This window comes from Phyllopteryx taeniolatus, chromosome 7 (assembly GCF_024500385.1).
Source record: "Phyllopteryx taeniolatus isolate TA_2022b chromosome 7, UOR_Ptae_1.2, whole genome shotgun sequence".
Lineage (NCBI taxonomy): Eukaryota > Metazoa > Chordata > Actinopteri > Syngnathiformes > Syngnathidae > Phyllopteryx > Phyllopteryx taeniolatus.
The window spans coordinates 10,568,107-10,593,394 of record NC_084508.1 but is presented as its reverse complement, the minus strand read 5'-3'; the positions used below and the strand labels follow the sequence as shown (position 1 = coordinate 10,593,394).

Below are 25,288 nucleotides of genomic sequence, written 5' to 3'. Positions count from 1 at the left end.
TTCATGTGATCTGGGGTTCCACAGGATCGGGTCAGAACAACATGAACAATGAGCTGAAAATGCTAAGGAGGGCAAAAAGGTATCAACTATTCACAAGACAAAAGTCAAAATTAATAATGATCGCGTTCAAAAGCCAAATTCAATCCAGAGCCTTGGCTAGTCTTGTAATCACATCATACAGTGGAAAAAAAAGCCCCCAAACATTCACCAAAAATCTGTGGATCCTGGACCCAAAATAAACACGAAACAAAAACATCCAAATAAAACTTGCACGAGAAAAAAGATTCTCACAAATTAAAGTTGCCACAACAAGTAACAGAGTGCTGATATAAAAAGTGTGGTTCATCATATTAAAAGCGTGACATTGTATCGATAATAACCATGAGAGGTGGGTAGTAATGCACTACACTTAATCAGTTACGTTTACTCAAGTAATTTTGGGGTGATATATCAGTGGTTTTAATGCAACACACATTTTACTTGCAGTTGAGTATGTTTTTTTAAGAAAAAAATACTTTTACTCTGTTACATTGAGATACATTCTGCTGGCTACTGTTATTTTTATTAATCTAGCTTTGCTTACACGATCTATGTGTTGTTTTGCCAGAGAGACTTCAGCCTCGGCCGCTGTCGAGTGACCGTTTCCCCAATTCAACAGAACTACTACTAGTTACGTTTCACATGCCATAAAATCTCAGAATCAGAATCATCTTTATTTGCCAAGTATGTCCAAAAAGGAACACACAAGGAATTTGTCTCCAGCTACGTTTCATCATCAATGAAAACACTGTTTTATTGGGTAACTCTAAAAAATGTCAGTGTGAATGCAAAGTGAACCAGGACCAAATGTGCCAACACATGATGTATCATTTTGTTTTTTTTTTGTTTTTTTTACAGACAAGAGAAACATATCACGTGAATGTACCTTAAGATTCAAACCTATATTCAGCACAAAACCCCCACTACTGCTCAAACAACAAAAGCAAAAGCTGATTGAAAAGCAGCTATTTGACCAGAGGAGTCTCTCAACTTGAGTACACCTTTGTCCCGGTTGTCACCATGCAGACTAAGAGGCCCTCACCAATGTGAACTCCTTGGTTACAGACTAGAAACCGAATGTATGTTTTGGTTTCAAAATATTCTGGAGCTTGAGAGGGCTGTTATGTGTCATCAAAACACTTAATGGACATCTCTAACGCTGTGAACATTTGGCACTTACTCAATAGTTCTAGACTTACAAATGATATGTGGGGACATTTAAAAAAATAAATAAATAAAATAAAATATTCCCCCCGAAATAGACTCAGTAGTAATTTTAGGATTTTTTTTCCTGATATTTGATTTTCAGCCAGATTTTGGCCCACCCACATTTTGGTCGAAAATGACATCAGCCTGTGACGTCAGGTGCATTTTAGACAATTAGGAGTGAAAATTGTGACAGTAATACATTTTTTAGGCTTATTTTGTTCAAATCAATTGTCAAAATGCCTCATGGGGTAAGTGCTGGCAGATTAATTTCCGCCTATAGACGGCATTTCGTCAGCTCAATGTGTTGATTGCATGGATGACGTGACACAAGCATTTGCTTTCATGGCTTTTTGTACTGTGGTGGCGTCGTGTGACTTCTGCGGACTTTGATGGCCACGGCTGACTGCCATGTTCGTACCATTTTAATGAATGACACTGTAACACTTGAGCATTTTTCTTAGCATTTTAAATTAGCGATTGTTCTTGTGAGAGTGCAACGGTATATGATAGCAATATAATTTATATTACCAACTTGAACAAAGCGGTCTTTGGACACTCAAGGAAGGGGCCTTTTTTTTTTTTTTTTTTTTCCTGAAAAGTTGCCATTTTGGAGGTGGGGGGATTCCGCCCAACAGCGACGATATATAAAATAGGAGTAAATACTGCCACTTTATAGTAAAGTACATTTTTAGCACAACGTTATGTTGGTGTCTCTATGACTATCCTTTAGGGAAGAAAGGGCAGCATTAAAACCCAAAGTGATCAAAGACCCTTTATTGAAAGTGATGTCCAGTCATTAATCATGTCAGGCAAGACAATTTCAAAAACAGGCCCTGTGTCTCAACTGAGGTAAAGAAGCCTAATGAAGTAAGGCAGAGAAGATGAGAAATGACATGCAGTCGTGCATACAACCCTAAAACATGCACCTCGTGATTGTAAATGGGCTGAGAAAAAAAGGACTAGAAAGGGGTAGTTACACCATTGGGTGTGTGCACATTATCCGATCCGCCGCGGTTGACTCACATTCAATTTTTATGGTCAGGAACAGACCTATTACACACTATTTATGATTCATTCATAAGGCCCTATTTTCTTATTTACTTTATGGACAGCTTACAGGAAAACCTGAATTTAAAAGCATCTGGCAGTTAATCAGTGTCGAGCTGTGAAACCTTATTTTTTACATAATGAGTGTCAATGTCAGATTTGGTTTTGTGAGGCTACAAATCCAAACTTACCCTGCGAAAAGACACGACGTAGAACGTGTCACCTCGTCGGTTTATCTCGGCAAGGAAGTCACTGTACGTGTGAGGGGGTCTGTAGTACACCTGTAGCTCGCTGCCAGGGGTCCTTAAGAACAAAAATATGAGTTCAGAAAAATGGCAACACAAATCACAGCAATCATCTGTCCACTTATGGACAATTTTCAGTCTTCAATGAACCTAATATAATGTTTTTGGAAAATGTGAGGAAGCCAGCACCCAGTGAAAACCGACGAGAGCACAAGGAGAACATGCAAACTCCATAAAGGAGGAGGAGGGATTCGAAACCCAAACCTCAGAACTGTAAGGCAGACGTGCTAACCGCTACCTTAAAGTGATGACCAAGATCAGAAACCTGACAACACAAAATCATGTTAAATATTTTATTCCTCATAAATATTCAGTATTTTTATTTAATTATGTTTGGCGATGTGTCCGCCACATGTACAGATACATGCTAACTAAACTAATTGGGTGGCTGGGTGATGAAGAGGCGCCTCCACTGAGTGAAAATACAACAGATTTTTTTGATGCTCCTTAGATTTGAATTAACTTTGGTCTTTTCATTACAAATGTTAATTGGTAGTCAAAAAATCCTAAAGGGAAAATTGGCATTGCGAGGATTACTTATACAATCCTGGCTAGCGATCACTCAATGAATTCAACTGCCTACATAGTGTTTTTTTTTTCCTCATGCAAATCTGCAAACTCCTCTGCCTACGATATGAATAGAGAAAAAAAGTCATACTTGAACCGAGACCGCTGGACCTGTTAAAACTGTTTCCCTTTTGTCCTTCACATTTCCTAGCCACGGAAAGGAAAAAAAACTATAGGGGGCCAACAAAACCTATTGACTCCATCTGTCTGATGTGAGTGCAGCTCAGCAGAAAAGATTCTGAGAGCCAAAACTCTCAAGTCAAGTACTAGGGTCATCCTTTACAATCTGTGCTTCATTAAACTTTAAAAAGCAAGAGGGGGGGGGGGATATTTTCCAAAAAAGGAGAAGAAATTTGACCTCCTATTATGGTTCCATTTAAAGAGCCACTTAAGTCAAATGCCATTATATGAACGGCTGCTTTACGAAATGGTGTCGCATAGAAGGGGACGGCAGAACATTTGTGTGACCATAACCTCCAAAAAACAACCGTCTTAAGTTTCATGTAAAATTTTTCAGGTGCATTATTTATTCTTCTGCTGGGCATGTAATTAATGCCAGGCCACAAATAAGTTGTCCTTATTTGTCTACCAAAGCCTTGTAAAGCAACAATATGATTCAAAATCAAGTCAATGGTATACTGGCTTAAGGAGAATAGCATTATTGTGGACCTGCAAGGACACTGCTCATATTGTGTTCCAAACAAGACTTGTTAGTGCTTAGCTGACGAATGCAACTCTACTGCTGTTGAGCTATATAAATTGTAGTGACGTAAAAGGAAATTAAACTTTATTAACTATGGGGGAAGCCTAGAACAGAATACACAATTTGCTCCTTGCTGCATATTTTTTATTTTTTTTAACGCTAAGCATACTTTGCTAGTATAATAAAAATAAACCTTTGTGAAAATAAATGATATCATGCCATTACTCACTTTTCTTTGGCAGTTTTAGCGTATGGAACAGTCACAATCTGGGAGCTCTCGGCATCCTTATGTTCAGTTTTCTGTTGGAAAATATAGAGCATGGTCTCAGTATAGTACCACCCATTAACAAGAATAACATTGGCTGACAAATTCCAACCTACCGATTAAGTCTAATGGTTGGGTCGGCTAATTTTTCAGGAAACGTCTTTTTTTCCCCTCAATCACATCTTTTCAAAATAAAGATAGTTGTACCATTTTGGCCCATGTTAAGATCTGAAGTAGTGTTACAATCCCAGGGTAAGCTGCAACAACTCTTTTCTCAGTGGCGCCTTGAGAAAAGAGTTGAATTCATTCCGTGACCACGCTCGTAATCATCTTTATGCATTGAAAAGAATGGAAATGCCATTAATCTGTGCAACCCCTCCCAATAAACAGGAAAAAAAATTGTAATGTGTCTTTTAATGAAGAAAAATATCACTCTTAGAGTGACATATCAATAGAATGTAAAGAATGAAACTGTTTTTGTCGCACTTTTTGCTTCAGTTCAATGGTCATTATGCTGCTCCTTCTGGTGTGTGTGCCTTGGCCGCCTGGGAGCAGCATTTTACAGACATACAGATATACATGGAGCCAGGAAACGTCAAAACTCCTTAGCAGTAATATTAATGGTTCTTCGCGGAGGATACAGAATATATGCTGTTGCTCCACCATTTGTGTTCAAACGTATGTTGCTGAGAGTGTTATAACACCACCAAACAGACGCTAGTGTTAGGCTTAGCATAAGACTAGCGGACTTAAAGGCTAAGTTATGTGGTTGTTTTAAAAACACGTATAGTTCCTTTTGTTTTATGTTTAGTTTGACAGTAAACTTCAACTGGATGTGGTAATTAATAGTTTGAACACCCTTTCTTTGAAGAATTGCTCAGTAATTCTATCTGCCAAACGGCTGCTTGTCGTGAAGTGAGTTGAGTTCACCGCCACCATATGGCGTTCGTATCTCAAGTTTGTGCCCGAAAAATAAATAAATAAATAAATCGGCTGAATGACAGCTTGCATCTCGAATAACTTGTAAGTCACTAGTATATTAAGGCACTATTGTAACTTCCTACATGTATATGTACTCGAATTCAGATAAGACCTTAAATACAATACACAAGTGATAACTAACTGACAATAAAAATATGACAAAATATGCTAGAGCGCTACCCTAATGGCAATTGAAAAAAAATTATGGGGGGAAAAAAAGGGACCCGGGTGGGGGCGGGGTAAGGCACTAATTCCTAAGATCTCCCCCGACTGTTGTATTTACTTTTTCATGGTTGCCGGATTAAATCCATCTCAAAAAGTAGGAATGAGAGGACCACAACGGAGAAGGTGTGTGGGGAAGTGAATCGGTGGTGAAAAGAGAGCCTTAGATTTAGCATTTAGTTAACATGGCAAAACGTTTTACAGCATGAGCTGATGGGACTTGCCAGAATGTTCCGGGAGGGTCTGAGGTGGCTGTTACTCATGCGCCTGGATTTGGTCAGCTGCACGTCATGACGGTGGACCCACCCCCTCAACTCATGGGCCAGCCTGTCGATCAAAGTCAACACACATTTAAAAGCAAATTCTTTTATGTACCTAAATCTGAGCGAGAGCTTGATCCATTTATGATCTATTGTGGGCAAGTGAAAATAGTATGTCAAGAGTGAAGGATTTTAATACTCACTCAATACATTTGGTCCTATTAACAGGCGGCAGGCAGGGGGGAGGTGGCCTGAGGAAGTTAAGCTCCTTCACCACCATCAGGGCCTTGTCCTCAGTACTGCAACACCACAATCAGATGACAAGAGGCCAAGAGAACATTGATGAGAGATTGATGAGATGAAACTTGTTGAAAGGCTTGGAAATGTGCATGTGAGAATTTCACATTTGCTTTAAGAATCTGTTAAAAATTTTCTTCTCATTAAGAATGTGCTTTCGGTGCAAGGGGAGCGCCAATGTGGCCGCCTGCCTTGCGCCTGCAGTCAAAAACCCATGACGAGCGGGCAAAAGAAAAGTCATGGGTGAAAGGAATGCCAAAGACAAACCGCCTTGGTTTCAATCTGGGCACAAGTGTGACTTTATTGAGTTTATTTTTGTTTTTAATATATTGATTAAATTTGGATGGTTGCCATGTGTCAAGGCGTAAGGCTTCTGCCACTCTATAGGTTAAGCATATGGTAACGTGAGAGACATGATGCTGGCATATTGCTGATCAAATTGAATTGAACAATACTACGCACACATTCGACATTATTACAGTGGGATCCTGATTAACGAGTTGAATTTATGCCGTGACAAAACTTGATTCAAAATAAAAGCAGGCAGTATAATAATAATAATCCCCCAGTTTTATCACATTTTCTTGGGCCAAATGGTGGCTCATTTAACAGCTGCACTCAATAAACAAGCACAAAATAGTTTTGAGTGTGACTGCTAAACAACAGGAACCATAGGGCCAAATACAGTGTGATAAAACAGTTACACTGGCGTGCTTTTATTTTGGCCGCATTTTTGACAGGATATTACACCGAGGCTTCCCCAACCTGTCCAAATGGTGTTGTCAAGCAGACTGCGAGGTTTTTCAGTGTAATAAAACATTGCATTGTAGAATATATGCTGCCGTCTGTCGAACTCTTTTTACACAATACAGTAAACCCTTGTTTATCGCAGGGGTTACATTCCAGAAACCCCTCACAGTAAATGAAATCCGCTATGTAGCGATAAATTATTTTATATTTAAATTTATATTTACAGTACTTCCTACATTATTTGGTGATTTTTTTGTGTTCTTTCTGCCATAAGATGCTACAAATCCCTGGCTAATAGGATAGTAGTAATTGGTGTCAAGGAAGTCTCTTGACTTTGATTTAGGATGTTGGGGACAAGCTGAGAGTTCAAGCTATTATGGTGTTATGGTGACCAAACCTCACCCATTATGGTGACTAAACCTCACCCATTATGGTGACGAAACCTCACCCATCTCTCAAAATCCTGGAAAAAAGTCTGTGAGATGTCAGACCACAGGGGCCTGATCATACCTCTTGCTGAGGGGCCTATATTAACCTTTCTGCATCCACAGCTTCCTATTCAGGCAGACCCCCAGATTAGGTTGCATTATCCTCCCCCAATCATCCTGTCTTCTGTAAGCATTTGGCAGTGTCACCCCCTTTTGAAAATGCTAATGTATTCCTTCCTCCTTACATTGGTTTCATGCTGCAAGGAAAGCTGATACTACTACTTGCAATAACAAGTGACATAGCACAGATGTTAATCTGACAAAACACAGGCTGCCAATGCTGTGGACTTCAACCACCTTGCAAAACATCATTTTCAGGTCACGCAGGTGCAGGTAATGTACCAAATTAGAATGTTATTTCTGCAATTTATGGTGGGCCACAATTGCTTTTAAAATAGAAAGAAAAATATATAAGCTCTTGGAAAAATAAGCTGTTACTAGTGATATAAAACTGGATGTCAAACATGGCCTGACCCAAATTTCCCACATTGTTACTCAAAGCACAACTTGAGGGATATTTGAAGGCAGACATTTGGATAAGAGTTGGAGAGCCCCTTGCGGTCATGTTTACACATGTCGTAATGAGCTGGTACTTGTTCAGGGTAGGCCCCAAGCACAGGTGCATCCTGAGCCGTGGAATCAACGTCATGCTGGGTGTTGAGCACGTTACCTGTCGGCCACCTCGACGCGGCCATTTCCAAGGGGCTCGGTGCCCGTCACGACCTTGCTGTCTGTTTCCGGGGAGAAACCCAACAGGTGTCTACTGTGTTGCACGGGCACAAGCTCCAGCCCAGAACCCGAGTTGCCCTGAAGCTGACTGATGAGGGCAGACGTGGGGAGAAAAAGAGAAAGGAGAAATTAGGACACTTGGGACGGTGGAAAAGAGAAAGGAAATTCCAAGTGGCCCTCATCCTGTGCACACAGGGAGTTTCTTTTTTTGTTTTAAGCCGCAAAGCCCAACAGTGAACTCTGATCTAGCCTGTGCGATCCAAAGCACAGCGACTAGCACACGCAGTGTCCTTCAATGCTTTTACAACACACCAGGTGGCATTTTCATTTCACATTTCAAAAAGGAATTTGGCATGCAAAGAGGGCATATTTTCTCATTTTCTATTCCGTAAAAACACACAGGGGGAAGCAGGTACTGACAATCACAGCTGACCACAGCCACAGAGCACACCACAAAAGCAACAAAACCATTTTAAAAGTTTTATATGTAAGCGCTGCACAGCTAAATCTCAGATCCAGTGCACATTCCGAGCAGAGTAAAGCTTATCAAAGTCAACAAATCCAATTCGCATCCCTTGTGGAGGACGTTTTCCCTAGGAGAAAGCAAACATTTTTATAACATGACATCAGAGAATCTGTTGTTACAGTTGGATTACAAAATAACAGCGTTTTCAAACCGGGCCGAATGAAGCTCTTTTATATAGCCTGTCTTAATTTGTCAGACGTGGTAACAGTAAAAGCTGAGATGAAAAGGACCGATCACATATGTATTTTAAGTCACACGTGGAGCGTGACTTGTTTGGTTGTAACGTTCACAAGGGGTAAATGTTTACATCCTACTAAACCACAGTAGGGTTGTTCTAAGGTTTATTCAGGTATTAGTCAGAAAGCCCTATAAACTCTGGCAAGAACATCAGAGGAATAATTGCAAAGATGACTAAATGAACATTTATTTCCTTCAGATGAGAATGGTCTTACTCAGCCTAAGACAAGGACAACTACAGTATGGACCACTAAATTCTTACGGTTCATGAATTCATTGCAGCACATTGTCTGCATCAACCGCTTTAATGCAATTACGAAAAAGTCTTGGCAAACTCAGTTGGCCAGTGATTTGAAAAACTCAACTGCTTTCAGGGACCAGACCGATTCAACAGGAAATAAAACTGTTTTTAATTAGCCTTTGGATAAATGTCTTACATGGCAGGCAGGAGTCCCACAGTGAATCATCGGGATTCCCATTATTTCCCCTAGTGAGCCCACCATAAAATAAACATAGCAGAATTATTGCTCTTACAGTAACTGTCAACAATTTTTCTTAAAATAAAGAGAGACCCGAAAAGGTCTATTCCAGTTTTACCTTATTGGGCCGACACTGAGCACGAGGAAGACCAAGACCACCATGAGGCACACAGCTCGTCTCTTAGGGGCCGTTGCCTTAAGCACAGTATTCTGCAGGGAGGGAACGGGGTGGGGGGACATTTTATTTATTTATGATGTCATTTTGGAAGCAACAAAGTACAAAAAAAATTCAGGCATCTGTATTTTACTTGTCTTTATTTTTCTGACTACTTTTTACTTTTACTCGGTAATTTGAACAAATTGATAATTGACCTTTCTACTCGGCCGAGTTAGTTTTTTTTTTTTTTTTCCTTCATCCTCCGGTGATGACGACACAATGTAAATACAAGATGTTCTCGAATCACTGATTAAGGCAGAAAAACAGGGACAGCAGTGAAATGGAGGGACGTGAGCCAGGGACCATTAACGATGACAACCGATTTTGAGAATCCAGATATCCATTCGTGGTTAACACAAAGATTTTTTTTAAAATGCTCCCCAAATGATGCCAACCTTATTTAAAAGAATTATTTGATGTTGTCTGCTCCAAGAATGATTTAAGACGAACCACCACCACCTGCATTCAAAAATTGTCACGTCTAATTTGAAAAAATGTGGAAAGTAAGGTGCAATTTCCCAGTTGATATAATTTGCTAACTTGCATGTTTTTAATGGTAAAACATTGTTTTGATGGCATGAAAGCCTGAGCCTACATTAGGTACCTCTTGGTTTAAAGAATCAAATAAAATTCTGCTGTGGCAAGTTATTATTTTTTTATATAATTTCAAAATCATTTTTACTTTTGTACTTAAAAGGGAACTGAACCCAAGCGTTTTATTTTTTATTTTTATTTTTTTAGCAAGAACACATTGTATGTGCCAGCACTAGTCAAAACACGTAACTCTGATTAAAATTGTGTCCAAGGAATAAGAATTAAAGGTCCCCTTCCACAAAAATCCTCTCTTTTCTACTGGTTCATGTAAACCAAATGAGTCTGTGACCTTGTTTAATTTTGACATCTTTGCGGTCTGTTGATTGAATATAATATAGCCTTTGAGCACCTAAACTGCTTGGAAACGACAGGATTTGAAATTGTCGACGTAGGTTTGTTAATTAACATTAAAATACCTGCCCAGTTGTCTTAGGAAAAATTGCTGAGTGGCAACGCGGCTGTGCGGCCTGTGATCCGAGGAATAAATGGCTTCAATTTATTGAGCGAGAACTTCCTAAGCATTTCGGAACCAGAAGTGTTTGGGCCCATTTCAGGGAGGAGTGTCTTCATAAAATAAGCTTGTGCACGCTGCTAGAAGTGCATTTCCAGGTTTGGTGCGAGCGAGTCAGCTGGGCAGCAGCGCAAATACAGTGTATAAAAATCATATGTTTTGAATTTCACAACAATACTACTATATGGATAATGGTGAATGAAACAGCTGTCACCGTCACCAAAATGTACGTGACTGATCTGCAAAAAAGAAATCACGAACGGCTCACAATTCAATCAGTACATGTAGTTGATGTTTCTGACCATGGTATATTATGTAGCTTTTGTACATGTAATGAAATCAAATAGGTACCTTGTTGCTGTTGAATATTTAATAATGTGTTGCTGAATATTTACTAGCTGTATGGTTTTCTTAGTAAATAAAGCGGGCAGGAATTTGTGAATATGCGTCACTTTCTTGCAAATTTGCACTCACGAAGAGTGAAAAGACCTAAAAATCGCTGCCCCCATAAGAGAGTAGATGCGATGTTTTGAACTTTTTTTTTTTTTTTTTAAAGAATAAATACCGTAATTTCTCATGTATAATGCACACTCATGTATAATACGCACCCCCAAGGTTGACCTCAAAATTCTGGAAAACCCTTCTACCGATGTATAATGCATTTTTCCAATGCATGATTTTGTATTGTATTGTTAGTTTTTTTTCAAAAAATTATTCTGAAGTTTAGCACTTTATTTGAACAAGTAATCCTTTTTTTAACTTACTTGCGCTTATTTTGAAATTAACAGCCCTACTTTTATTTAGTAAATTAGAAAACACACAGTTGTGCTCATACGTTTGATTACCCATTCAGAATTCGTAAGATGGGTACAATTCTTTAAAGAAAACGAAGGACCAGGCGAAACACGTTTAATTTTATTTTAATGGGATTCAAATTAAACGGTCAAGCATTTCAGAAAACCATTATCATTAAACAAAACATGCTGTCTGCTTCCGTAACACCATAAAGAAATTAATGATGGTTGTTGTTCAGTCATATTTTAAAAATTGTTTTAAAAAACAATATTTCACAATTTCTGCCACCTCATGCAAACTTTTGAGCACAACTGTACATATATGCAGTCATACGTACCCCTGTCATATTGGAATGAAAGTGTAGGCTACACTTTTTTTATAACCACTAGGTGGCGGTGGCATTTTGGAATGAAAGTGCACAGCTTTTTCATAACCACTAGATGGCGGCATACATTTATAAATTGTTAAAAGTTTTTTTCCATTTGACCCTATACCTATGTATCATACGCACTATTGACTTTTGACAATATTTGGGGGGGGGGGGAAATGCGCATTCTACACGAGAACGGTACTTCATTGACGTAAGTAAACAGCAACTGATAATGCCAAATCAGACGACAGGATTTTAGCCCTAATATTGGCCCTATTTGCTATCACGGGTGATTTCCCAGACGAAACTTCTTGTAGCGTGACATAATCCACGACCATGGTATGGCACTATGTCGCCAAAATAAAAATCTAGCATGTTTGATTTTTGGGATATCTTCCGTGTAGTGTGACATATCAACGACAACACTCCGACAGCACACCTTGACGTTGCTTGATAGTATTGCATATTATGACTGGTGCATCGCCTTCCGTGCTTGCCACTGTCAACATACTTGGTCCCCATTTTCAACATTCATTCACGTGCACAAACCAATGTTTATGAAGCTTTAGAGCATGATTTCACAGAACGCTGGCATGTTTACATACAAACGGTAATTCTAACATTCGCTTCCTAGACTACATAACATTTTCTTGCTTGCTTGCGAGCTTTATCGTATTAAAAGTTTATGGCCATACCTCAAGCCCTCCTTGAATGGACAGCGCAAAATGTTGCCATGAAGAAGATATGCACATTTAGAACACAAGTTTTTGACACCTTCGGCTTAGTTCCCCCTTAATTACATTTCAGCCTCTCTAATTTTTTAAGGAGTCAAATCAGTACTTCCACTTTCACCAGAGTTCCTTTTTTAAGGTCGTGTACTTCTACTTGTCTAAGTACAGCATCCGAGTAAATGTACCACTTTTGTGTTCCCCTCCACAGAGTGTAACATTGCCTTGCTTTGGACTGTACCTCGGCAACATCTAGATGCTCACCTCACTCCGCAGGCCTTCCAGTTGCCTCTTGAGGCTGCCGTTCTCGCCTTTGAGCACCTTGTTCTCAGACAGCGCCACTTTCAGGCGTGCTTCCAGCGACAGCAGATATTCTTTTTTCTTATTCCGCGACAGGGAGGCGGACTCGCGGTTCTTTATCATGCGCTGCTGTCTCTGGGAAAACTTTGTCTTAGGTCAGAAAAGTGGGACAGACAGAAACAAGAGCGGGGGAGAATAAAAGAACAAGACTTATGTCGCAGGATTCATCACATCTGGATGCATTTGGGGAGCGCCTATCCAAACAGAGAAAATGGGGCAGATACAGTGTGCAACTGAAATGAATGCCCACACAAGCCACATGCTGGGCTGTTGATCATTCGGTCCTCACACTTGTGTGACAACATGTTGATACATGTTCTAAATAGATTCTCATTCCTCTGATGAAAGGTCCCTAGTCAGTCTTACATAATTACAGTGGGTACAGAAAGTTTTCAGACCCCCTTAAATTTTTCATTCTTTGTTATATTGTAGCCATTTGTTAAAATAATTGAAGTTAATTTTCCTCAATGTACACACAGCACCCCATATTGACAGAAGAAAACAGAATTGTTGAAATTTTTGCTGATTTATTTAAAAATAAAAACTGAAATATCACACAGCCATAAGTATTCAGACCCTTTGCTGTGACACTCATATTTAACTCAGGTGCTATCCATTTCTTCTGATCATCCTTAAAATGGTTCTATACCTCCATTGGAGTCCAGCTGTGTTTGATTATACTGATTGGACTTGATTAGGAAAGCCACACCCCTGTCTATATAAGACCTTACAGCTCACAGTGCATGTCAGAGCAAATGAGAATAATGAGGTCAAAGGAACTGCCTGAAGAGCTCAGAGACAGAATTGTGGCAAGGTACAGATCTGGCCAAGGTTACAAAAGAAAAAATTATGCTGCACTTAAGGTTCCTAAGAGCACAGTGGCCTTCATAATCTTTAAATGGAAGACGTTTGGGACGACCAGAACCCTTCCTAGAGCTGGCCGCCCGGCCAAACTGAGCAATTGGGGGAGAAGAGCCTTGGTGAGAGAGGTAAAGAAGAACCCAAAGATCACTGTGGCTGAGCTACAGAGATGCAGTTGGGAGGTGGGAGAAAGTTCTAGAAAGTCAACAATCACTGCAGCCCTGCACCAGTCGGGGCTTTATGGCAGAGTGGCTGGACGGAAGCCTCTCCTCAGTGCAAGACACATGAAAGGAGTTTGCCAAAAAACACCCGAAGGACTCCAAGATGGTGAGAAATAAGATTCTCTGGTCTGATGAGACCAAGATAGAAACTGTTGGCCTTAATTCTAAGTGGCATGTTTGGCGAAAACCAGGCACTGCTCATCACCTGTCCAATACAGTCCCAACAGTAAAGTATGGTGGTGGCAGCATCATTCTGTGAGTGTGTTTTTCAGCTGCAGGGACAGGATGACTGGTTGCAATCGAAGGAAAGATGAATGTGGTCAAGTACAGGGATATCCTGGACGAAAACCTTCTCCAGAGTGCTCAGAACCTCAGACTGGGCCGAAGGTTCACCTTCAAAGAGACAATGACCCTAAGCACACAGCTAAAATACCGAAGGAGTGGCTTCAGAACAACTCTGTGACTGATTTTGAATTGCCCAGCCAGAGCCCTGAGTTAAACCCAATTGAGCATCTCTGGAAAGACCTGAAAATGGCTGCCCACCAATGTTCACAATCCAACCTGACAGAATTATAGAGGATCTGCAAAGAGGAATGGCAGATTATCCCCAAATCAAGGTGTGAAAAACATCATCAGGATCATTCCCAAAAAGACTTGTGGCTGTATTAGCTCAAAAGGGTGCTTCTACTAAATACTGAGCAAAGGGTCTGAATACTTATGGCTGTGTGATATTTCAGTTTTTCTTTTTTAATAAATTGCAAAAATTTCAACAATTCCGTTTTTTTCTGTCAATATGGGGTGCTGTGTGTACATTGTGGAAAAAAATGAACTTAAATGATTTTAGCAAATGGCTGCAATATAAAAAAGAGTGAACATTTTAAGGGGGCCTGAATACTTTCCGTACCCACTGTATATTACATATCTAAATACAAAGCCATAATTTCACAGTGGCACTTATAAATCTCCTCTGCCATTATTTGTTGTGGCAATATTTTCTATATTACTGTACTGGGGAATGCCAAGAGCTCTATTATGACAAGTGTAAATACAGCGAGATGGGTGGCGTAAGTCTGCGTGGGGGTGGGTTAGACTAGGTTTCGGAGGAGGCGTATTTACAAAGGGGGCCGTCTGCGCAGTTGTGGGAGTAAACACAGCAGACTTAATTCGGCCCCAATCAAAGCAGCTTCTTACATTCCCTTTAAACGAGGCATACTCCCAGTCTAGCATGTTTTAATGAAGAAAAATAGCACCTAATTTTATGAAAACAAAAGAATGTAAAGGGAAAACTGGTTTTCGTGTGTTGTATGCACCAAATTGTATAGAAACAAAATAAGAGAATGTAAAGAAAACGCATCCTGTGTTGGATGTGTGTCTTTAAGGGGCGTGGCCTATTCAGTAATGTCAGGGTCTGGACTCAGCTCGGCTGCTTTGTCTTAAGTATGAGCGTCTAGACGCTCCTTGCGAGTGTTCTCATTTTCTATTTGCGTGATTTACTGTTTGTCCCAGCCCTGAAAGTGCATGAGTCACTGTAACTGTCCTTGTTCACATACGAGGGGATTACAGTACCTAAAGTGCTCCATTTCTTTTCAGCTCCCTGGGGCAGTAGGTGAATCTGAAGATCACTCCTAACTTAAATTAATTAATGACTCACGACACAAAGGAAAAAGTCAAGGTACCAATGTATTTAAGACTGCAACTGCTGTCCCATGTACACTAAAAATGTATTCACAAATGTACAATTATTGACATTTACTTGGAACAATGCATTCAAAATAAGCTTGGGGAATGAGCCACAAACTGCTTAAGGCTTCTTTATACTTGCGCAGGTGGCAACTGCGGTGACGTCACTGCGGCTATCCCGCACGCAGTTTGCCTTTATACTAGAGCGCAACCCACACACGCTGTTTTGAAAGTGTGCTGCAGTTCTCCTCCAAGTCGGGGGTGTCGCTACGGCTGGTATTGGCTAGGACGCCACAGGGTGGAGTTTCCTCTGCATTTTTGGCCATTTCTGGTAGCCGTTTTTATTTTCCTTTCTGTAACAAGGAACAAAGCAACAACAATGGCCACCGTGGAACAGAGTCTTCTAGAACAAATGGACCTAGATGACCAGATGATACGTTTAATTATGCTGCAAAATCGATCGAGAAGGCGGCGGCGTCGGTGCTATGTGGAACCGGGAGCATCATCACAGCATGTGAATAAAACGGACCTATCACAAGAGATGATCTCTGCAGCATTCTATGTGCAGCGACAATTTTTGCCGTGTGCACATCAAGCTATGCAGAGGGGCTGCGCGGGCCAATCCATCGGTCAAGTGATGCGACCGCGGGAGTATAAAGAGGCCTTTAGTAATGTCCAAAGACAAAGATAATTATCTGGTAACATGTTGCAGCCCATTGTTGTAAATTTTCATTACATTACTCATCTTCGGGGTGTTTGTGGTGAAGAAGTGTGACAAAACAAGGAGCGTGACAAGAGCAGCAAGTTGGCGTGAAAGACGGAGACAAGCGTGCCAGTAAAAAGAAACACGAGATAGAAGTCAGGATGCATCAGTCCCATTTCTGTTTACTACAAAATACAAATGATGAGATGTGTTGAAGGGTTCACGTCACCCCTACATCTCCTACACAAGCCAGAGTCCTTCAGTGCACGCGATACAGGTTCTGCTGCAAACTATTCACATTAACATGCTTTGAGGGCCTGTGAGGAAGGAGGTGTTTGTGGAGCGTGTCATCCTTTTGAGAAATGATTTCCTATTAGAGACGTGCAAACGTCTCCGATATACACGAGGCTTGACACGAGACTTGAAAGCGAAGTTGAGCCACATTTGTAAAATTCAAAAGCCAACCTAAATTTTAAGAAAAAAAAAAACATTCTGAAGTTAGACAAACCTTTTCAGTTCCAACAGTTGCTTGTGCATTTAAAGATAATTGCTGTAAAAATGTACAAAGACTGAGAACTAATTAGTACTCAGTTGTGGAAATACAGCAAAAAAAGTAACATTTCAGTGGCTAAAACGGGGCACAATGACACACTCGGGGAAGTTGAGGCCCTGGTAAGAGTCACCCCTTCCTCATTAAATAAGAATTTGGGTGCCTTGATTTGAATCAGCAGTTATCTGGCGCACGTGCAATGTGCAGCTAGCTAGCTAGCCCTGAAAATACATATTCTCTTAGACAGTCCGCAGGTGTGACCAGAGAAAGGCAGAAGAGCGAGGAGGGAGGATTTACTAATCTTTTTAAAGTTGGACTTGACAGCGAGTGTGTGGACTGGCAGTTTTGGGCTCGCATGGCCGCTTTAGAACACTTCGTTGTTGGGCGTGAGTGTGTCCACATCACAGAGAGAAGGTGGAAGAGCGAGGGGAACATTTTTGGAAGAGTGAGGCATACTTGTGTAAAGGATATAGCCATGTGGGCTCAGGAACACTTCAGAAAACCATTGTCAGTTAATACAGTTCGTCGCCACAGCTACAAATGCAAGTTAAAACTCTACCATGCAAAGCCAAAGCCATATAGCAACAACACACAGAAACGCTGCTGGCTTGTCTGGGCCTGAGCTCATCCGAGATGGACTGATGCCAAGTGCAAAAGTATGCTGTGGTCTGACAAGTCCACATTTCAAGAGAGAACCTACTACCATGGTACGAAATACTAACACACTCCCTGGGGTAAACTCTCCAAGATCTCAGGATAAATAGCCCTGGTGGTGATTATTTGGATCCCTGTATTTGTGTTCTGTCTCCTGAGAAACTCCTCAGTCTCCCAGCCTCGATTTGGGATTGTGCCACAAGAGTGAGCCTGGGAAGGCCACAGCTACGCAGTTACCAGGGAGTGGAGCGCGAGGTGAATGTCACCTCGACACCACAGTGAGGCTGAGCAGGGCAAAAAAAAGACAGTTGTATTTTTTATGCTGAGAAAATGTTCATGTGGAGTACCATGCTAACCATGGAAGCACTTTAAGTCTGCCCATGAGTGGATTACATGCCTCTAGCTGTCTTTTAAAGTGCCGCATAGGGGACCAGCTGCTAACAGCTGTCAGCGGGTCATGCGGTCGTACTTGTGTGCAATTGTGCAGATGAAGTGTTACCTATGGAGGAAGTGTGAGATTAACCCATCATAAGTGGATAGGGCTCACTTAACAAGTTGAAGTGAACATGTCTGTGGACTTTACTGGAGCTCATAAACATCGACCACTGTGGCCTGAGTGCACATACAGGTGAGATGACTGCCAGCTCACAGAATTTAGAAACAAATACAATATACTTTACATATTACAAGGGTTTGCAAAGTGCCAATCGGATTAATATCAGCTTTCGTTTGCTTGAGCCACACTCTGTCTATCCCTTTTCATGCAATTTCAATTACAAATGGGTCAATATTGCCTTGAGCTAAAGTTGTCTATCTTTCTCAAGCTGCTGTGCCTCACTTGAAGTCCTCTGATGCACCAAGGGGAAGTGTACCTCACTCTTTCAAACTTCACTTCATCACCTTTTCTTAATTGAAAATTACGCCATTTGGCTATGTTTGTGTGAGTGAGTGAGCGCTCTGTAGGTGCCCATCTTAAAATGTTTGGAAAAGATTGAGATAGGGCCAAGATAGCTGCTTGATGCCTTCATTTGCTATGTTTTCATTTTTCTAGGGTACAGTAAGTTTTATTTCTAGGGTACAGTAAATGCAGGGGAGAGGTGACGAGCCAACAATGCAATTTTGGAGCTTCTGATTGATAGGGTTGACATGGAGCCAGTCACAAGAAGGAGTCATGCCATTTCACCAATGACGAAACTGCATCATCAAGCATCATCTCGGCTATTCCTTGTGTCTGAAGTCATTTTAGCACAGTGACAATCGGTGCTGACTTCTCCCAAGTTTGAAACGCAATGTTACGCAGGATGGGCATATCTGACTCTTGAGTGAGTTACCTCAAACAAAACATGGCTTTTATGTGGTTGGTAGCATCCCCAAAATTATGGAAGCAATCGATTTTCTATTGTGTAAGTTGGTAATTTGTTTGTTTGTCTTCCATTGACAATTCCAATTTCATAACTTCAAACTTCGTTTTGTGCTTGCGATACTCTCCCAAATGTTCCATGGTGGAAACCAACGGAGCTACTTTAAGTGCAAAACCCTTTTTTAAATACGGCGGTCTCCACCACTACTACACTTGTTGCCAAATGCACACACAATCTGTTAGTGCGCGAACGCGCAATTTAGCGGCTGCTATTTGGGATCTAACCAAATCAGGCTCTTAAAAAGAGCAAGATAGCGAAGGCAATGGTTTATGATATCTTTGCTATATTTTGACCTTTTTGGGAGGGTGTGAGAGGGGGTGCATCAAATCTGTCAGGATGTTGATGGGGTGTGCAGTGTTAAACGTTAGGGAAAAACTGCAATAGAGCAAGATAGGAGCGAGATTCTTTGACTGTTTATGTTTTAACAATGAGATTGTGTACAAGGGAGGGGGATGAGCTAACTCTGTCAGGATGATGTATGCTACAAACAGTTATTTTACGTGCGCTGTTTTAAGTAAGTACAAAAACTGAAAACAAAGCAATTGTACTACAACCCTGCTGCATTGCAACAATGTTCAACAGAATTTTTGACATAAGTTCAAAGTACTTACAGTTTGTAGCTAATGTAGGGGCGTGGTTCTCAAACGTTTGACACAAAGTACCATTTCAAAAATACTTTGCTCTCCAAGTACCACCAACATTATAATGTAGTAGCATAGCAGGCCCAAGTGTTCCTCAAAAAATAAGGCACAGGTTTTTATTCCTAAAGTACATTTAATATTTCTTTGCCACTGTTCATTATGCAGTTTAAACATAAATACTGCGCTTCTCAATAAATGTTTAAAAATAACATTAAAAAAATGATTAAATGCAAATATATCGTCTTTCAAAGTTAAATACAACTGAACTGTACTAAAACGTACTGTGTGTATATATATATATATATATATATATATATATATATATATATATATATATATAGTTGTTCTTTAACATTATGCACAGTTTGAACATTTCAGTGATTCTTCTGCATACCACTAGAGGGAGCCTGTGTACCACTGGTTGTCCTCGTACAATCACTGACATGTAGAGCATATTATTTGCACATTATTTATCATTTAATTGCACTTAGGAAATGTAGTGAAAAGACTCACCTATGCCACTTTACCATTTACCAAATTGTCAAAAAGCCTCAATATTTCACAGTAAGATGGGTGAAAAAATAAATAAATAAATAAATAAAAAACAGGAGCTATCCTGTTGCAACACACAAAACTATCAATCAAAACACACACAACCCAATACACTGCTGGGGTCTCCTCTAAATCCCCTAATCCTGACAATGGAAGAATAGTTGAGGCTAATAAGAGTTTCATTCTGGAGCAGCCAAATCCTACGGCTGTGCAAGAGCGGCATTCCATAGCAGGGACGTAACCCTGGTGGCTGTTTACAGCTGTGGCAAATGCTTCATCCTGCACAACACCTGTCCGAAGCATGCAATCGTTGGCAGCCGTTTAACACGCAGGCTTATATAACCTAACTATAGGTCACAATACAGTAACACATATATACACACGCGTATAGAAGATACTAACACCTGGCACAGAAGGTTTATCTTTAACAGGCATGTGACATTAGATGCGATCCGGACCACAGGCTACACCAGTGTGCTGAATTTCATGCTTGAACAGCTTTGCCACCAGCATGTACGACCCACACACAAATTCCATTATTTGACTCTCAATCATTGTAAATAGTTTTCAAAGTGTGAGAAGTGTTTCTTTCTAACATGATAAGTTCTGATAAGTTTTTTTATACTTAAATGGACAAAGCAGTATCTGATTTGAGTGTGTCCAGTTATTGTCTTTTGTAAACTTTATTGCCATGGTTATTATTTTCAATGGCTTCAGACCATATTTGTTTTGGCCTCCAGGGGTTGTAAAATGCAGGGTCTGTGCAAATTTGGTTACACTCATAAGGCAATCAGAAGTTTGTAATTCATTTGTATTTGGTTCAGGGGTACCGTAATTCTAATGAATAGTTGAACACAGCTCATCTGTTTTGTATTATATATTATTGTATATTATTTTTTCCTCGCCCGGACGTGGGTCATCGGGGCCCCTCTCTGGAGCCAAGCATGGAGGTGGGGCTCAATGGCGAATGCCTGGTGGCCAGACCTGCACCCATGGGGCCCGGCCGGGCAAAGCCCCAAGAGCCAGTGCGGGCCCCCCTTCCCATGGGCTCACCACAGGGAGCTGGATGGTGGCTGAAGGCGGGGACCCTGTGTAAATTGTTGTCTGTGGTGAAAAGCTAGGTCTTGGTGTCGGTGTGGCACGCAACAGTTTTTTTCTTTTTGCCTAAAATAAAGACGGCGAAAGACAAACTCAAGTAATTATTTCCCCATTTCTGAAATGACAACTTCATTACCCTAATTGCTGCTTCTTCCGAATAAGAGAGCTCTTCATGCAAGCGCCGAAATGAAACGTTTTCGCAACATGGACGCCAAGCTAAACAGCACAGGGGAAAACAGCATGTGGAAACCCATCTCCCAGGAAAAAAAGGCGACAAACAGAACTGTGAGAACATTTCTCAAATCATCAAAAGGTCAGACGAGAGCAAGCCATCACGAGCTGTGGCGCTGTGGACTGAAGCCCGAAACAACATTGAGGCTCTGCGTAACGGAGACAAACAATCTGGAAAGGCAGGAAACGTTTTGTAGTTGTAGTTTAACGAGGAGGATGCTCTACTTTATTATTTAAAACTACACATTATTGTTATGTTATGTCCGTTAAAAACGTATAGATTCCAGATGCGGATCATAACCAAAAGTTACTATTTAAGTCCTTGGGTCACTTGGAAGTCCCAAAAATTACAGTTTTTCTGTCTGTCTTTCCCATACGTATTTTAAATGTAATACAGAGTACTGATTTCATTACAAAATGAATGTCGTGTAAATATAAATTTCACTTAATAGGTCCAAATATCTTTGTTTTCCTATGCCAGAAGAATGCCTGAAAGTAATTAATTAAATGCACTTCCACTAGATGACAGAAGGTACAATTAACCTGTGTATCAACCAGTTTCCATTCAGACAACAGATAATAGTTTTGTGTTCAACAGGCCCAGATTTCACACTGAGTGAGTACATTTGTAAGTAAATTGAGATGAGATCATCGTTTCAGCACTGTACAAACAGTATATATATTACTTTTGTGTACTTTTTAAGCAGTGGTGTGCCGTGTTGTCCCTTGGCTCAATCAAGGTTGGCAAACACTGCCTTTAGAGTACGTGTTGGGAGCAAGTTGGACTAGTGGTGAGCTTGAGTTTCAGGTTTTGAATCTCTGCTGCCTTCCTGTTCGGAGTTTACATGTTCCCCCTGCTGAGATTGGCTGGCGACCAGTTCAGGGTGCATCCCGCCTCTTGCCCAGAGTTAGCTGAGATTGGCGCCAGCAAGCCCGCGGCCGTAGTGAGGAGAAGCGGTACGGTTAAATAGATGGATGGATAGATAGATGTTCTACCAAAGCTTCCGTGGCTTATAGCCAGGTGTTCGCTCCAGCTTCCTCCCACAATCCAAAAACCTGCATTGTAGTTCAACTGAAGACTCTAAATTGTCCATAGGTGTGAGAACAGTTGTTTGTCTCTATGCGCACTGGAATTGACTGGCAACCAGTGTAGAGTGTACCTCGCCTCTCGCCCCAGAGTCAGTTGGGATAGACTCCAGCTAAGCCGTTACGCTAATGAGAAGAAGTGGTATGGAAAAATGGATGGCTAGTCAGCTCTATGTTGGGGTCTAGTGGGTGTGCCATTGTTTTCACTGGCATTGAGGCAGTTATGCTTGTACTCTACCTAGCAACAAGTGGCAAATGTGACATTGTTGTGTCAGGCACGGAACACAGCATTTCTACTCCACCCCAGTGTTAAAACCCATTAACTCACATCGTCATCCGAAGAAGGGCTTCGAAGCGTGACCACTGGCGGCGCGACGACAGGCCTGTCCTGGCCCAGTGCTGGCATGGAGACCACGCTGCCAGTGACAGTCTGGGGGGTATTGATGTGTAGCAACTGGCTTGGTTGCGACAGCACAATGGCCTGGCCTAAACATAGAGACAACTCATGTTACAATACTGTGTAGTTAAGACACAAACTTAAAAGATGACACATTTTCATATACCTACAGACTTTTTCTTTTAATCAAGAAGTTTTGAGATTGTTTTTGAGTATTGTCGCAGTTCAATGAAAAGCAAGCGTGTTGTTTTTCTTTTTATCAATTTAGTGACACAAATACAGTGGTACCGTGACTTACGATTGCCCCAATTTACAACTTTTTGGAGTTGTGAACCATCGCTTTGTCGATTTCTTGCTTTATGTGGCGAGACAAATTTTGAATTAATAGCGACGATCATGTTATGTTCCTGTTTTCCCTGCCTCCAGTTCCCTTATTTTGTCTCCATAGTCACCTTTGAGAGTGCTGGTGAGCAGAGCTTCCCTGTCGCAATTATTGCCATGTGTTATTTAAACTCTGACACAGCGGAAGGAAGGTGCCAGATTCATCTGTCCGCACCTTCTAGTAAGTACCGCTGTGTTTAGGCGTTATTTCATTTTATATAGGTAACTTACTTCCTCTGTGGCTCCGTCCGCCTCCTTTAGTTCATCTTATTCAATATTAATTATTTTTGCGACGACCTTTTGTCATCGTTTTCAGTTTTTTTTTTAAATCTTCAGTTGTGTTGTGTTTCATGTTTGCACGCGCCCTTATTTGTGAATAAAGTCCACCCAATTGCTCAAGAGTTGTTGTGTCTGCTTTGGCGCCCACATTACAGCTGAAGCCATCCATTACACAAATACAACTGTCACTCAAGGGAAGTGGAAAAAAAATGAAGCATCAGTCGCCAATGCTCTTTGAGCCATCTAATGAAAGGCACAAGGAGCCAACCACACAAATAAAAAATGAAAACACTTGCAAGGAGCATGGAGAAAACACTCAGACTTAACTGACCGTGTGGTAAATGACCAACCTGACCTGGAGTCAGTCAAAAACATGAATGTTAGGTTTATTAAACAACTATGTCCCATGTGATTGTTTGGCGACCAGTCCCGGGTGTACCCTGCCTCTCGCCTCAAATCAGCTGGGATCGACTCCATCCAGTTCGCCCACGAGCCTAATGAGGATAAGCGTCATAGCAAATGGCTGGGATGGATGAGAGGGGGCACATCACACAGTGCAGTCGTACACCACTGCAAACTTCAGACATAATACTCACAGTTGGATTAATAACTCTTCATCCATTATATTGGAACAAATGAGACGATAAATCTGAACCTAGTGAGGTGTCTGGTGAATTTGAGAGAAATCATTTCAATAACAATTTGGCTTGTCGTCATCTTGGACAAGATAGACGTCTCATCAGTGTTCTTTTTAAAGAGCCTCTGGTTTTAGATGGGGTACAGAACCTCCCTCACCACAGGTGACCTCCATTAACCCCTCGCCTTTTAACGGCCAACACTATGTGTACAGGTGGAAGAGAAGCTTACTATCTGCGATGTTATCTTTTAACGACCACATTCCAAGTGGAGAAGCGTGTTAGTTAATGTGGGAGATCACACACAAATGTACACGTGTGGCCACATTTTTAAAACACATTTAAAAACACAGGTTACATTTGACAAGAGCGTAGCCCAGCAATGTCACAAGCCCCACAGGCACACTGACTTCCACGAATCACTCCCCAAAGTAACCCAGCAACTCTTAATACAAAACAGCCCGTCACTTAGCAAGCTCTGCTAATTAGTGTGTGAGACGCCAAACACTTAAAAATTAGAGCAATGAATATAAAATCCTCAAGAGACCAGTGTGTTCTTTCTATAAAGTACATTACGGCCCATGCCAGACTACATAACGAGAACATTATTGTCATTTTTCTTCTAACCGATTGATGCAAATTGCTCAACTATGTGAATAATCAGGAGAACATGTTAAAACAAAGAGCAGGCAACTTTGGACTTCGATCTCGGGTGCAAAGGTTTCATGTATCAGACTTGGCCATCTGTAGCCTCAGTCAGCTATTACAGACAAGAAGAGCCAAGTTCAAATTCATGGCAAGAAAAGGTTAGTACAGTATACACGCCGCCAACTTGGATGAGGAGTATTTACATAGGCCTAGGTGTTGAAAATGTAAAACATATCGTGGACCAGCCTGGTAAATCAGAAAAATGGAAGACATAGATATGCATGAACTTTTATCAGTAACACGGTCTTAATTCACTGAGAAATTAAAGGAAATGACGATAAATAACTGATAAGTGCAAGAGATTGCTTCTTTTTGTGTTTACCGATTGTAATATATACTTTCATCCTCCCATCAATTTCCTATACCCTTTGACCTCAAGAGTCATCGATGAGCTGCAGTCTACTCCAGCTGGCTTTAGCTGGCAGACCCTTAAGACTGATCACCAACCAATCACAGGGCACATAAAGACCAGTCTTTACACATTCACACTAAAGGACAATTTAGTCTTCAA

At 40.9% G+C, this 25,288-nt stretch overlaps 1 protein-coding gene across 3 annotated transcripts in view; it reads right to left on the bottom strand.

Annotated features, from left to right (window-relative positions):
- atf6 (activating transcription factor 6) overlaps positions 1–25,288 on the bottom strand; it is a 50,478-nt gene that overhangs the window by 13,088 nt on the left and 12,102 nt on the right. For 2 of the 3 annotated variants that reach the window (XM_061779250.1, XM_061779251.1), the window contains 8 exons: positions 22,706–22,863; positions 12,584–12,769; positions 9,223–9,314; positions 7,804–7,950; positions 5,802–5,897; positions 5,563–5,665; positions 4,100–4,170; positions 2,487–2,598 (listed from right to left, as the gene is read on the bottom strand). In XM_061779250.1, the coding sequence (XP_061635234.1) occupies positions 2,487–2,598; positions 4,100–4,170; positions 5,563–5,665; positions 5,802–5,897; positions 7,804–7,950; positions 9,223–9,314; positions 12,584–12,769; positions 22,706–22,863 (965 nt within the window). The remainder of the gene's footprint in view (positions 1–2,486; positions 2,599–4,099; positions 4,171–5,562; positions 5,666–5,801; positions 5,898–7,803; positions 7,951–9,222; positions 9,315–12,583; positions 12,770–22,705; positions 22,864–25,288) is intronic. The other variant, XM_061779252.1, reaches the window with a different exon arrangement.